The 16,910-nt window shown below is 35.8% G+C and overlaps 1 protein-coding gene across 1 annotated transcript in view; it reads left to right on the forward strand.

The window, feature by feature from the left end:
• elgi (E3 ubiquitin-protein ligase NRDP1 elgi) overlaps positions 1-16,910 on the forward strand; it is a 177,894-nt gene that overhangs the window by 70,953 nt on the left and 90,031 nt on the right. The window contains exon 3 of the mRNA XM_090414102.1: positions 337-636. Coding sequence (XP_090270228.1) covers positions 337-636 — 300 coding nt within the window. The remainder of the gene's footprint in view (positions 1-336; positions 637-16,910) is intronic.

Here is a 16,910-nt window from a genome sequence, read left to right on the forward strand (position 1 = left end):
TCTTTGAACCCATTATAAACATTGGGCTGAGGAATACCCATTATCATTGAACTTCATAGAAATGCATCACAGATGTATTCAGCTGTTTCTTGAAAGGTTCTCAGTCATCCTGACTTCTCAACTTGACCAGTTTCTTTAAGCTGATTATATCATTACTATATATATTTATTAATTGTGGCAGGGGGGGGGGAGCCCGATAGATTCACTTAAATTCTTGTTGCACAGAAATCACTGATAATCCTTTTATTGAACTGGTGCACTAATATCTCTCTTATGTATATGTGTGTGTGTGTGTGTATATGTTGTTTATGATAATATGAAAATGTTTCATTCTAGGCGCCCCAGTGTGAACATGCCTTCTGTAGAGAATGCATTCAGGAATGGCTATCTCGTCAACCATCCTGCCCAGTAGACCGTCAGTCAATTACTTCAGCAGATTTGAAACCTGTGCCCCGCATCCTCCGTAATTTGCTATCAAGATTACAGATTTCATGTGATAATTCGAATTTTGGTTGTACAGCAGTTGTTAAATTAGATAGACTTTCTACTCATAGAGAAGAATGTGAACATAATCCTAAAAGACCAGTGCCATGTGAGCAAGGCTGTGGACTTGTAATACCTAAGGATGAACTAAAGGTAGTTATTTATGTGGGAGCCTTTTTCTGTAAACAAATATGGTGGTTTAGTACTAATGCTAATAATGCACAATCCATGGCTGATGTGCAGCTCTCCTTTTATGAAAGGAATACTAAATATACAGTATTAACTATAATTAAGTACTATATTAGCCGGCTGACATTTCCAAATAATTCAAATTATGCTAATTTCTAGTTTAATGTTATGCACATTAATACTCATTATTTTTTAAATTTTGTCCAACCTTATTGAACTTATCTTTGAAGTGCTTTAATGAAATCCTTTATAATAGTTTATCATTTCAAGTGTAAATGGCTTAGATGTCAAGGACATCTGGTATATATGGCAATTATAACAAGCTTCGGAGTGAGCTTGCAGCCATCCCATGGCAGAACATATTGCAAGGGAAAGATGTTAGCAGTGCTTGGGATAAAATCAGCGGGTATCTGAGGAAAGCAATATCAGATTGTGTCCCCATGGTCAGGAGGTCAAACAAGGCAGGCATTAGATGGATGAGCAGTAGTATCAAGCTTGAACTGCAAAAAAAGAAAATGTTATGGAGAATTTACAAGGAGAAAGGCAATCAGGACACCCATGAGCAGTACAAGGCTCAAGCTAGGAAGGTTACCAGCATAGTAAGAAAAGCTAAATCAGATTATGAGAAGACCTTAGCCAAAGAGATCAAGGGTAATCCCAAAGAGTTCTTCCGCTATGTGGCAAGTAAGAGGAAGAATGACTTTGGAAGGATAACCTTAGTGGGTGCTGATGGTATTGAGGTGACAAAATCAGATGTAATAGTCGAGTTACTGAGTGATCACTTTTCAAAAGTCTATCACCCAAGTGAGGATATCTCTATACCTATAGCAATAACTAATGTGAGAATTGAAGCTAAAGAATCAGAGGTATTAAATATATTGCAAAACTTAAATGCAAACACTGCGGTAGGCTTAGATGGAATATCAGCTCGGGTGTCGTGTGAATGTGCAAATGAATTGTCAACCCCTCTTACCTGGATATTTAATTTAAGTTTGAACTCTGGTATGGTCCCTAGGGAGTGGAAGTTAGGCAAAGTGGTTCCTTTGCATAAGGGTGGCTCTAAAACTGCGGTATTGAATTACAGACCAATCACCATCTCAGGAGTAGTGGTAAAAGTATTGGAAAAGTTGGTTAAAGACAAAATTCAAGAATGGGTGGATCAGGATATGATACTCTATAGAGGCCAACATGGTTTTGTTAAAGGTAGATCCTGCCTTAGCAATCTATTAACTATTCATAATAGAATAACATCTGAGTTGGACAAAGGAACTGGCTACACAGTGGTACTTCTGGATTTTGCTAAGGCTTTTGACAGGATACCCCATAGAACACTGTTACGCAAATTGGAGCAGATGGGAATGGATATTAAATTGGTGATATGGATAGGAGAATGGCTCAGGGAGAGATACCATAAGGTGGTGTATGGAGGAGCCGAGTCCAGAATGAGGCAGGTGACCAGTGGTGTGCCTCAGGGCTCTGTGCTTGGGCCAATGTTGTTTAATTTGTATATAAATGATATAGGAAACGGCTTAAAGGGAGATATTCAGTTGTTTGCTGATGATGCAAAGTTGTGTAGTGCAATAAAAAATCAAGCTGATGTTGAAAGTTTGCAGGAGGATTTAAATAAGCTGGTAAAATGGGCAAAAGAAAATGGATGTCAGTTCAATGTGGAAAAGTGTAAAGTCATGCATTTTGGGATTAAAAGATTACCAGCTGTGTACTACATCGATGGAAAGGTACTCCAAGAGATTGATGAGGCTAGGGACTTAGGGGTATTGGTAGATAGGGAGATGAAGTTCAGAGGACACATTGCTAAGGTGTCCAAGATTGCACATAGGATTACTTGGTTGTTGAGGAACACACTGACATCCAGAGATAAAGAGGTTATTATTCCCCTTTATAAAGCACTGATACTTCCACATTTGGATTACTGTGCTCAGGTCTGGTCACCTGGATTCCTTGGAGATGAGGAGGCTGTGGAGAGGGTTCAGAGAAGAGTGACCAAGTTGGTGAGTGATATAAAAAATGCTCCCTACATTGATAGATTGAGAGCTTGTGGATTGCAGAGATTGGTTGATAGGCGAAGAAGAGGGGATATGATAGAAACATTCAAATTACTAAAAGGTTTTTATAGGATTGATGCAGGGGAAATGTTTCAGCTGTGTGACAGTGATGGAAGAACAAGAGGTCATCTCTGGAAATTAAAGAAGAGTGTGGTTAACAAAGGTGTCAGAACAAGGTTTTTTGCCTGGAGGGTGGTGAATGAGTGGAATTCATTGCCTGACTTAGTTGTGAGCTCTTCGTCTGTAAATGAATTCAAGAAGAGATATGACAGATATTGTTTTGCTAGTTTGGGTCTCCCGCGATGAGTCTACTGACTCCATGGAGATACCCGTAATAATAATAATATATGAGGATGAGGTATTAGAGATGTTGCACAAATTGAATAAGAATTCACAATAGAGACTGATGGGATATCAGTACGTGTGCTAAAAGAGTGTTCAGCTAAACAGGTCATTCCTTTGACCAGGCTGTTTAATATGAGTCTCAGAACAGGGAAGATTCTGCAGGAATGGAAGGAATGTATGATAATTCCATTGCACAAGGCTGATGTATCCAACTATCGACCAATTAGTATCTCAGGAGTGGTGGTGAAGATTTTGAAAAAATTGGTTAGGGCTCGCTTTCAGAAATGGGTTGACAGTGAATCTCTACTTTGCAATGAACAACATGGGTTTACTAAGGGAAGGTCATGTTTTAGCAACTTGCTCACATTCTATAACAATGTTACCATTGAACTAGACAAGGGGGAATGAATACACCGTGATACTTTTGGATTTTGCTAAGGCTTTTGATAGAATACAGCATGGTAGATTGTTGCATAAATTGGAGAAATGGATGGCTGAACTGACAGATATCAAAAAGTGGTATATGGGGGATGTGAGTCTGCAAGATTTAAGGTAACAAGTGGTGTACCACAAGGATCAGTACTTGGTCCATTGTTATTCAATCTGTACAATAATTAATGATATTGGGAAAGATTTGACAAGCAGCATACACCTATTTGCTGATGATGCAAAGATAGGTAAGGTAATCAGGAATGCTGCTGATATTCAGTACTTGCAGAATGATTTGAATAGGCTGAAATTGTGGGCATGGGAAAATGGATGTCAGTTCAATGTCAGTAAATGCAAAGGCATGCACTTTCACATGATTAGATATCTAGTGTCATATTATATTGGCAGAATTATGCTAGAAGAAACTGATCAGTTTCTTCTAGCATAATCAGGCTAGGGATCTTGGAGTGTTAGTAGATAGCAAGTCGAAGTTCAGGGGGCCATGTAGCAAAGATTGCAAATACAACTCAAAAGATAATTGCAATGCTGAACCTATCTTTACATGTGAAAGATAAGGATGTAATTTTGCCTCTTTACAAGGCCAATAATACCTCACTTGGACTATTGTGCACAGGTCTGGTCTCCTGGTTTCCATTGTGATTCTGATATATTGGAGAGAGTACAAAGGTGTTAAAAATGATATCAGGATTGTGGAATACTGATTATGGAGACAGATTGAGAATTTGTAGAATGTAGACACGAGAAAAAGGAGTGATATGATTGAGACTTACAAACTTCTGAAAGGGTTATACACAGTAGTGAGCTATAAGGGGCTCACGCGAGCCCTTTGTTAAATTTTTCTCAAATTTGCGAGTCTCTTGTTCTTCTTGTTTAATAATCTTGTAGAACTAGAAAATGCCACCGCAGAATGTATACATGGTACTATAATTGCTACTTTAAATTCATATGGATTTTTTGATAACTATTTAAAAAATCATCTCATTGCATTTTGTTCTGAAGAAGCTAGTGTAATGTTAGGAAACATTAGGTGTTGCAATCAAACTTCTACAAAGATTTCCCAACATTGTGATTTGGAATTGCATAGCTCATCGTTTACAATTTGCATTAGACGATTTCATAAAAAAAACATTAAAGAAATAAATCATTTTGAAATATTTATAGATAAATTATATGCTTTTTATCATCAATCACCAAAAATCAACGAGAATTAAATACGATTGCAAAAGACCTTGGTATCGAAATTTTAAAGATCGGCTGTGTGTTTGGACCACAATTGGCAGCTTGCAGTTTACGAACGGCTCTTGCTCTGTGGAGAAATTACCCAGCTTTATGCAAGCATTTTGCATCAAATAATTAATATAAGGGCTTTTTAAACTGGCTTCTCAATTTGGAACTTTTAAAAGATCTAGTTAATTAATAATTTATATCCTACAGGAATTATCATATCTATCAGAAGCTCTACAAAGTTGAATTATAAGTATTATACGGGCTAAGTTAGCTTTTTTTTTTTTTTTTGCTCAACGATGCGAGCCCTTTGTTAAAATTTCCATAGCCCACCACTGGTTATACAGGATTTCAGTTGGAATTTTTCAATTTATGGAGAGTGAGTAAAGGAAAAGAGGGCATCCTTGGAAGCTGAGAATGAATGCCACTTTTTAGATTTTTCTCTCATAGGGTGGTGCATGATTGGAATGGATTGCCATTGGATATTGTGAGTGCAAGCAGTTTGAATGAATTCAAGAACAAGTATGATAGCTGGTGTGTGTAGTATGTGGCCTCCCTTGATGATGAGTCTCTGACTCCCTTGAGGTCTCTCTTAATAATAATAATAATAATTTCTATGTAATTCATTTGCTTGGATATGTCAACCTGTTTGCAATTCTCCCATGTAAGTATATAAAGTAGTTACGCGGTTATTTTTGCCAGCAAGATATTGTACTATAAGTCATACTTTGTAACTTAAAATATATGTTGGCTGCTGGTAGCAAGCTTTTAATCACTGGTTCCTACTAATCATCATTTTTTTTTTATAAATCATTTAGGTTATTAACCATACTAGGACTTTTCTGAATCATGAGTTTGAAGCATAAAAGTAAAATAAATAACATCCCAATTTGTCTCATACCAAAAATAAGTGCTTGTGAGTTTGTTTCTTGATCACAAGTATAGAAATATAATTTTCTTTTAAATGTGAAACATGGTACTTTATCAAGTTACTTCAGACCTCCAGTATACAAGGTGACCTGATTCTATTGAAAAATTATCAGCAGCCTGTTGGTTAGGCAGCAGCAACACTATCTATTTGGCCAACCAGATCAGTTACTAATATCTGATTATTTCTGTGAGTTGATGGAAGTTTTTTCACTTGGCTATGCTGTGAGTATTTTAGTATTTATTTGAGAGAGATGAAAGATTATGCAATATTGTTGTTAGGATGAAAGCAAAAATACTACTGTATTTTGATCACTCATTACTTCTAATTTCCACACAATCACATTCTCACACATGCCATCTGTTCACCTCACTTCATTCTTTTGTCCCATGGTTTGTGGCTGAAGTTTTCTCTGCTCTTGCCTACTTTCATAGTTGTCTTTTTATTGCTGATATTCATGCCCAATTTGTTACAGCTGTTATTCAATTTAGTTAGAGAATCCTGGAGACTTGCACTGGATGTGTTTGGGACTTCAACATCATCTGCATAAAGCAAAAAAGCAAACTTTGATATCTCCTATTCTAATATCAGATTTAATGCTGCATTCATTTATAATGCAATCCATATAGATGATGAATAAGAGTGGAGATAGTGTGCACCTTTATCTTACATCTGATTTTATATCAAAACCATCTTCTTGTATTGCTGTGTATAATGTTCCACATATCCCATATGCAGATCTAAAAAACACAAATACAGATCCCTGTTATAATCCCATGATTTCTCAATTATATGTCATAAAGTGAAAATCTGATCTTGACAACCTCTATTTTGCTTTGAAACTACCTTGTTCTTCTCTGTTTCTCTTCCATAATTTTTCTTAGCTTCTTCAAAAACCGGCTGCTTGCATAAATTTTACCTAAAAAACTTAGCACGAAATTTGTCTATAATTCTCACATTCAGCTTTATTTCCCTTTTTATAGTTGGGAACTATGAAAATTTTACTCCAGCCATCTGGATTTTCTGACCAGGCCTCTGAATTATGCAGTTTAGCCACTGCAAAACTTTGGTATCCCCCATGGTCAAAAATACCATCTACTCCCAGGCTGCCTTTCACATTCCAGGCTTTTGGTAGTGTTTTTTCTGCTTAAAGTATTGACACACACACACACACACACACACACACACACACACACACACACACACACACACACACACACACACACACACACACACACACACACACACACACACACACACACACACACACACACACACACACACACACACACACACACACAATGAAGTCATTTTCATTGGTGACTTCCACAACTCAATCTGTCTTCCTTTTTCCATTTCCACTGCCTGAATGGATAGAAAAATCTGAACTCCATGGTGGACTCAGGAAATTAAACAGTCAAGGAAAAGAAGAAAGTATATAAGTTCTTAGCAAGTAAGTCAGCTTGTGCTTTTAGGGAGTACAGAAATGGAGGAAAGAGTACTGTAAAAGGAATCAGAGATGAGTAAAATGTAAGAAAGCACAGCACTGTCTATCATCATTAAATTCCTGCCATGTACCCTCAAGGGATGTACAGGATAATACTACATGAAAAATTTACATCATTACTAACTTCCTATCTACAATTTTCCTCCAAATCAGTCTGTTACTTGTCAAGACTCCAACATTATCAGATCTTATATTTCTATCATCTAAGGCACTTTGTACCGTATCAATCCACCTATATCATGGTATTACTCTGGGTTATTTTCCTGCCAACCTGGCAGAGAACACTTGTTTCGCTAATTTTTCTTTGCCCATTCTGCTTAAGTGACCATACCACCTGAGATTAGCTCTGCTAACGCATTCCTGGATGCTGACAATGTCAGTTCTTTCCTAATATCCTCGTTCTTAATATGATATTGCCATTGATGCCATCTGTTCACGTCTCTAATATTTCTCAGGACTCTCATATCTGCAGTCTCTAGTCTGCAGTTTAGCCACTGCAAAACTTTTGTATCCCCAGGGTCAAAAATACCATCTACTCCACTGTCAAGTGTTTGGTCAAGTGTTTTACTTCTGACCCAGATCTCAGATCCATAAGTTAAAACTGGTTTGTACACTGTCTTGTAAACAGCTGATTTAGTGTTCCGACTAATTTCTCTCTTATTTCATATGAATTTATTCAATTGACTTCCTACCATACAGCTTTGTTGATTCTGTTGTCTATTTCCATATTTAATTTACCATCTTCACTAAAAATCATGCCGAAGTAGCTGAAATGTTTTACTTGTTCTACAGGTTCTCCGTTCACAACGCAGTTGGCATTTTCAATGATTCTACCTATTTTCATTGTCTTTGTCTTTTTATTGCTGACCTTCATACCATATCTATTACAACAGTTATTCAATTTAGTCAAGGAATCTTGCAGACTTGTAGCAGATTTGTTTTACTTGTTCTACAGGTTCTCCATTCACAACGCAGTTGACATTTTCAATGATTCTGCCTATTTTCATTGTCTTTGTCTTTTTATGGCTGACCTTCATACCATACAACAGTTATTCAATTTAGTCAAGGAATCTTGCAGACTTGTAGCAGATTTATTTAGCAGTATAACATCATCTGCATAAAGCAAAGAGCTGACATTAACATCTCCAATTTTGATATCATGTTTAATACCACTTTCCTTCATAATGTGATCCATATAGATAATGAATAACAGAAGGGAAAATGTACATCCTTGTCTCACACCAGATTTAACATTAAACCATCTTCCTGTACTTCCTTCAATTCTAACTGCTGACTTACAACTCAAATAAAGATTAAGTATTGCTTGATACAATGCCCCATTGACACCATATGACTGTAGCGTATTGAATTGCTTCTCTCTTGGCACCTTGTCATATGCCTTTTCCCAATCGACAAAACTTAAATACAGATCTTTGTTATATTCCCATGCTTTCTCGACTATTTGTCGTAAAGTGAAGATCTGATCCTGACAGCCTCTATTTGGCCTGAATCCAGCTTGTTCTTCACCAAGCTTTTCTTCCACAATTCTTCTCAACCGTTTCTCAAGTATACTCGCATAGATCTTGCCAGGAACACTCAGTTGGGAAATACCTCTGTAATTCTCACATTCAGTTTTATTTTCCTTTTTATATATGGGTACTATGAGAGCTCTACTCCAATCATCGTGAATTCGTCCCTGTGTACAGGCTTTCTGAACTATTCAGTGCAGCCAATGTAAGACTTTTATACCACCATACTTCAGCATTTCTGGTCGAATATCATCTACTCCTGCTGCCTTTCCACATTTCAAGCCTTTGATGGCTTTTTCTACTTCAAGTATGGATTTGTATTCCTGACTGTTTGCCTGTTGAGTGTTTTTTACCACTGTGCTATAACTGCTTGTTTCATTTAGAAATTTCTCGAAGTAATTACTCTATACTTCAAGGATATCTTTTTCTTCCGTTTTCATTTCACATTTATCATCTCTAACTCCTTTTAAAGCACCCTTTCCTCCATTTCTAAGCTTCTTCAACAACCTCCAGAATATCTTACCATCTTCTTGATATTTATTTTCTATGTTCTTGTCAAAGTCCTCTCATGACTTTTGTTTAGCTAGTTTTACAGATGTTTAGCTTTCTTACATTTGTCTCTGTATTCACTAAGAGCACAAGCTGACTTATTTGCCAGGAACTTTTGATAAGCTTTCTTCTTTTCCTTCACTGCCTCTTTAACTTCCTGTATCCACCATAGAGTTCTGATTTTTCTATCCTCGCAGATAACCTCACCACATACCTCTCTGGCTGAATCAATCAGGGTTTTCTTCAAGGCTTGCCACTGAATCTCCAAGGTTTGGTTTCTGTTCTCAAACACTTTCATTTTTTCTTCAATAATCTTTGTGTATTTTAATCTACAGTTCACATCTGAGAACCGCTCAAATTTATTTGCTTTAAAATTTTCTAACATGTAATTCTTTTCAATATAAAATTCAATTTTATAGCTTTACTGCTCAAGACTAAATAGTGATCGCTTCCAATTTGAAATCCTCTGTACACTCTGGTGTCCTGCACCAGAGAGAAAACATCACTATTAACAATAACATAGTCAATGAGACTTTTCTTATTCCTTGGCTCTTGTCTCCATGTGAATTTTTGTGCACATTTTTATGTTGGAACATGGTGTTAGTAATAAGCAGGCCATGTCCTGAGCAGAAATCCAACAGGTATTTGCCATTATTATTAGCTTAGCTCTTTTCTCCAAATTTTCCCCAAATACATTTGTATGTCCAACAATCATTTCCAACTCTGCTATTTAAATCCCCAACAAGGAACAACTTTTCCTTTTTCACTGTGTCAGTTGCTTTCTCTAAAGCCTCAATAAGTACTTCCTCAACTTCTACCTTAGTAGAACCTTCTGTGGGACCATAGGCACAAATAAGTCTCATTGTCCAATCCCACATTCTGATATTTGCCCACATCACTCTACTTGAGACTGCCTGCCATTCAAGAAGAATAGACTCGTACTTTAGGTTGAATACTATGGCTACTCCTTCTTTTCCTTGATTGTTATTGCCTGAATATAACATTTTTTATTTATTGCTCAGAATGATCTCACCATTTTTTGTCTTTTTTTTTGTTTCAGTCACCTCTATTATGTCGATCTGGTACTTATCTAATTCTTCAGCTAGCTTCATTTCTTTGTCATTCAGGCTTCTTATGTTGATAGTCTTTAACGCTGGTGATGTTGAGTTGGGGTTTGTTTTCAGATTTGTTCCAGAAGCTGACTTTTTGCTGTTCGCCCTGGTTCCCTGGCGAAAACAACGGGGGCTTTGTTTAACCGGCCAATGCCCCAGGCAGCATGAAATTTTGTCATGTTGTACCATCATTTTCTATATTGGTGTAAGCCAATAGCAATACAATTTGGTTAGCTAAATCCCAAATTGCCAGCCCATCTTCGTTTGTTCAATATCCAGGTATATACCCAACAGGGTGCACCACGAGAAGGTGAGGATTAGACATTAGGTCAGAAGCTCTTGTCGGTTCTCCGCATTCCTTATGTGGAGGTCTCCTCTCAGTTATACAGCTTTGACCCTTAAGCACCCCCAGCACTCTTTAAAACTAGCTAAACAAAAGTAATAGGAAGACTTCAGTAAGAATATAGAAAATAAATATCAAGAAGGTGGCAAAATATTCTGGAGGCTATTGAAATAGCTTAGAAATTGAGTAAGGAGTACTGTAAAGGGAATCAGAGATGATAAAGGTGACATGAAAACTGAAGATAAAGATATTCTAGATGTCTGGAATAACTTTGAAAGACTGTTAAATGAAACAAGCAGCTTAGCACGATGGTAGAAAACTCTCAATAGAAATATCTCAAGTACGGATATGTAGTCAGGAATACATATCCATACTTGAAGAAGAAAAAGTCATCCAAAACCTGAAGGCAGCTGGAGTAGATGAAAGTTGGCCAAAAATGTTCAAATATTATTATTATTATTATTATTATTATCATTATCATTAAGAGAACTAGGTTAGACATAAAACACTTGACCAAAGACTAGAGACCACAGATATGATAGTCCTGAAAAAGATGATGGGCATGAACAGATGACATCAGTGGCAATATCATATTAAAAACGAGAATATTAGGAAAGAACTTAGCATTGTTCGCACAGCTAATCTCAGGTGGTATAGTCACTTAAACAGAATGAGGAAGGAAAGATTAGCAAAACAAGTGTTCAATTTTTTTAATGTCATGAGAGGTTTAAATTCATATCAAAATCATAAGAATACATTAATAAAAGAGAACAGCAAGTAACAAGCTTCAAAAAATAAAAATAAAATAATAATAATAATACTTGACTGAAACTTATTTTTTGGCACTCTAAATAAATACATCTTTTACAATTAGCAAGAGACAGATACATATCAGAGGACATTCACCTCACTGGTTGTTTTTAAAAGGCTTTTCAAGATAGCTTGATTTATACACAGAATAGTATCTTTGAAAATGGAACAGCAGCAATTTTATTTTGAAAAGTTTATTCTTCTGAAAACAGAGTAGTATTACATGTAACATCAAAAGCATAAACAAGATAGAAAAGATTTCACATCAGTTTTCATACCTTTAAACTTACGGCAATATATTTTAATTAGAACACTTAATATAGGGATGAAAATTAAAAATAGATCATGTTTAAAAAAACAAAGTGAGTTGAAATTTATCAACATATCGTTAAACAGCCTGCATATACAAAACAAATGAATCACAACTGATATCATGGATATTGTGATTCTGGTGTGCAACGCAGATTTAGGCTACTATGAAATTTGTAATTCCATTATACAAGGTATTTGTCTGTCCACAACCTTAGCTAGCAGAGTGCCAAGAAAAGTCACTTCGTGCTGAAGGGGAGAAAAGAATAAGGGATGTATGAATTCGTCACCAACATGCAAAATCACGTGCTTTATACGTAAAATTTTCCAACTGTTATACAAGCCAAATAGTTACCACTTTAAAAACTAGAATATTCATAAAAGAAAAGCTAATTTCTGACGTATAATAATAAACGCTTATCCTTCAAAACAGATTGATTACCCTATTTTCGGAATGGATTCGCCTTCTGCCATCCACAGAAGTGTCGAGGGTTCTCTTATCTGTGGTCGAAAACTGTGAATAGGGTTTGAAGTCAGTGAGAGATCATTAATATATGTGAGGAAGAAAGTTGGTGAAATAACAGAGTCTGTAGAAACACCTGCATTAACAGACAAATCCAAAGAGAGAATGCCTTCTCATTGCACTTGTGTATGACCAGAGGGCAATCTAATTACATAGTGAAGAAGGCACACCATATGATGATGATTTGTTAAGAAACCCTTTGATGCCAGACCCTATCAGATTCATTAGAAATGTCCAGTGCAACAACACAGGTTTTCTCAAACTTTTCCATGCCATGTGTCCAGACATGGGTGATGTGAGGTGTTGATTGGTAAATCAACACCTCACATCACACATAATATTGGTGGTTGATGCTGCATTAACAGATATCGATGAAGTTGATTACTGATGATCTTCTCAATTACTTTGGACAACACTGAGGTGAGAGCAGCAGGGTGATAGTTGGATGGTAGACACTTATTACCTTTTTTAGGAATTGTCTGTGGGATGGATGCCAGTTGAGTGTAATATAGTATACAGATTATAAAGAGCAGGTGTTAGTTCAGGAACAGAACTCTTAGGCACAGTTCGTGGGATTCCATCAGGGACTGTGGAAGCCTTTGTGGTATCCAGATTGTTCGAGATTCTTCTGATATCTTGTCAGAAGACTACAGGAAGCAAACAGTATAATGATTGAGGTAAAAAGGGGATGATTTTCCTTCATCATCTATGCAGGAGTTTGATGAGAAAAATGATGCTAGCAGGCCAGCCTTATCTTTGGGTGATGTTGCAATGATACCATTTGGATGAGAAAGATGTGGAAGCACAAATGGACAAAACTTATCTCTGATGGCCCTTGTAAGGGACCAGAAAACATGACTCTCATTGGCACAGGTGGGGAACTTTCTATATTTAGCACTATCAAATTCCCCAATTCCTATTGCCTGAATAAATCATATTATTAATTAAAAGGATCTTACCTGATTTAATTTTCTTCTTAAACATAAGAAGAAAATTCTTAAACTTTCACTCTAGTATCAAGGGCATCTTCAATATGACTTTCAAATTAAACAACGAGAACATTCAACAATGAAATATGTGAACTGCATATACATGATGTAGAGTGTTGTGGTCTAAATACATTAAGGTTCTTTTAAAAGTAACTTTAACTAAAGATTTAAAATAAATAAGAAGTAAATTAATTCTGGAACATGTGAATAAGAACTATTTCCCATAAGAGGTATAATTTAAGTCCATCATTTCTATTCAGATTCTAGTTGATGTAGCAAGGTATCACAACTTTCAGACATTCTAAGAGATTATCACTTTTATGGAGAACCTTAATTTTCTTCCAAAGAATTCGGTGTCTGGTAATGATAGCATGTTCTACAAGTCTCAATTGTTCTGGCTCATGGAACTTAACGTAGTCTAAATGCTCATCATGACTCATGGCTACAGATCTACCTGTTTGACCAGAATATCATAAGCCACACTAGCAAGGAATTTGATATATACTCCAGGGGTGGACCAAAGGCAGAAGCTTATCTTTAGCTGAGCCTGAAAAAGTAGATATGTGTTGATAGAGCAGAAGGAACACTCGTAAGCCAACAGATCTAAGTAGTTTGGCTATACCGTCCGAGACACCTTGAACATAAGGAATGGTGACACGATGGACCACCTCTGAATCACCATCACAATGAGAGGCAGATGACAGGAAACCTCTATAATTATCAATTATCTTGTTGATTTTAGATCTGGTTACACCATTAGTAATGATTGTGAACCTGATGTTATTTCTTGAGAGAGCAGTATTTCAGTGGAGCAAATAGTGAGCTTGATGTATCAGTCTTAATGGATTTTTGACAATTATGATGGTATGAAAGAGGATATATGTAAAGTTCAGTATGTGTTTTCTTTCCAAAAACTGAGAAATCAAGTCTACCATCTAGTTAATGAAGTAACAGGAGCTCTCACTCAGAGTGAACTGGATGCAATGATGAAAGTGTTGATCTTATTGACGAATTTTTCTAGGTCTGAATGGGGACCCATGCCAAACCATGAAAACATCATCAAGATATCTGTACCATAACGGTGGTTTAGAAAGAATGCTATTCAGTTCTGTACAAAACATTCCATAAAATAGTTTTCTAGTGTTGGAGAAAGAGGATTGCCCATTGATCTACCCTCAATTTGTTAGTAAAGGTTATTTTAGCATGTGTAGTAGCCAGAGTGAATGACAAAGTCAAATAGGCTGACAATATCTGCCAGAAAGTCTTGCTTGAGGAAGTTAAGTGTTTCATCTAAAGGAATTTGTGAATAAGGACACAATATCTAGGCTAAGAAGGAGATCATGAGACACAAAAAAACGAAACTTGGATATCTTTTCTTTAAAATGAAAACTATTTTTAATCAATGAAAAGGACTTTCCTATGAATGCAAAACAATTTAGTATAAATTAAAGATGCCAAGATATTATATTCTTGGTTTCATCCTTTATCCAAGTGTAAGCAAACAAAGTTTGCACGTGAAGTAACTTCAAGACTGGTCTACTTGTATATAGAGGATAATGACTTCACATCAATTGCCTTAGTATCCCATAACGCACCGCACATGTATAATGCTATGCATTAGTGGAAGGGCCACTACCCAAACTGATTTTTAACTTTATTGAAGTTTCATCAGACCCAGAAGTGATAGCAAGGTTGAAATAATGCAGAAGTCAGATTTCCATATACAAGTAGTCAAAAGGTGTCACACCTTATTACTAAAATACTCAGGATTAGAGATAGATGTTGAAATATTTTTCGGTTGGTTATACTATAAATGAAACATGCCAAAAAATTATGTTCTTGCATTAATCCTCATTGGTCTGAAGCAAAATACTTCATATGCAAACAGTGTTTGTTTACATTGTATAAAGGATGAAACCAAGAATTTAATTTATAGTATAAGCAAGTGCCTTAGTAGCCCATAATGCACCGCATATATCTGGACATGTATAATACTATGCATTAGTGGAAGGGCCACTACCCAAACTGATTTCAACATCTATCTCTAATCCTGTGACACCTTTTGACTACTTGTATATGGAAATTTGATTTCTGTATTAGTTAAACCTTGGTATCACTTTTGGGTCTGGCTCCCAATGAACTTTGGTGCTGATGGAAAATCTGGACCTTTTAGAAAGCATATTTAATTTATCAGTAGAAAGAAGCTGCCCTTAAATTAAATATTAATTACTATCTTTGAAAACCTTCAGTGGATGACAAAGATGACTGATAAGATAGTTGAATTTTTGTGTATGCTTTTTCCACATAGCAGCAGAAATACTCTGAACTATTTCAAATAAATCTGGGCTTAGAGTTGCAACTAATCAATCATGAACATATTTAATTTCGTTATTTAACAGCTAAGCAGTTTTGAGCCTCAGACAGCTGTAGGATAAGTAGTGATCTACTGGCCTATGTATAATTTTATGAACTCTGGAAGACCTAAAGGTTTCTCTTAACCTGCAACAGGTAAGTATTACCTGGGCTGCTCTACATCTTTTTTAGGAATCTGATCTGGTTTTCACATTTAGCTTGTTTTCCATAACCGTTGTATTGATTTAAAGCATGCTCTCCATAAAGCTCTGAAATAACTTGATGAATTGGTATGTAAGACATAATAATTAGTTAAACATAAAAAAAGATTTAAGTAAATATTTTATTGGCATAAAACTTTCACACTAGTATCAAGGGCATCTTCAATATGACTTTCAAATTAAACAACAAGAACAACAGAAACGAGTACATTCAACACTGAAGTCACAAACTACATGTGCATGATATAGTGTCATGGTCTAAATCAGTGTTTCTTAACCAGGATTTCTTAACTAGGAGAAAGCATTCCTAGGGGTGCGATGAGCTGGAAAATATTCCAGCATATATTGACTAATTATTTAAATCACATTTGCTTTTTCCACGAGAGGAAAAAATTATGCAAACTAAATTATAATCTTTCAAACCATACAGAATTATTCATTTCACCAAGAACCATTAAATATAAGTTATACATATTTTTTATTTGTTACATTTTAAGAAATTAAAAACCACTATATTCAAAAAATATCCCTCAATGTACTTCCCGCTCACAAATGCTGACATATGCGCACAAGCCAAACGCTGGATACTTGCTGTTCATACACTCACCATTGTCATGAGAAACATCATTTTGTTGTGTACAAACGTCAACAAAGTGGATCAAATGACAAACAAATGCTATTTTTTTGTTTTACCAGCAGTAATCAGTAAGTAAAGAACAATTGATTAAATTTTTTCTCTTGAATTTTGAAAAGTTTATTAAGAACTAAAATTAATTTTTGCTTACATGTTATTTTATAATTTTCTTAAGGAACCATGGCCAAATGCATAGTTACGTAATATGTAAGTATTAATTTATTATTTGTAGTAATCCTTGCCATGTCAAAAAGATAGCATTGGAATGACAATTATGTTGCTTTCGGATTTACTTGTGTAAGAGAAACACGGTACTCAAAGACCACAATGCATTTTGTGTTGCAAAATAT

The sequence above is a fragment of the Typopeltis vanoorti genome, chromosome 2 (assembly GCF_054136105.1).
Source record: "Typopeltis vanoorti isolate ZY-2024b chromosome 2, IOZ_Tvanoo_1.0, whole genome shotgun sequence".
NCBI classification, from domain to species: Eukaryota; Metazoa; Arthropoda; class Arachnida; order Uropygi; family Thelyphonidae; genus Typopeltis; species Typopeltis vanoorti.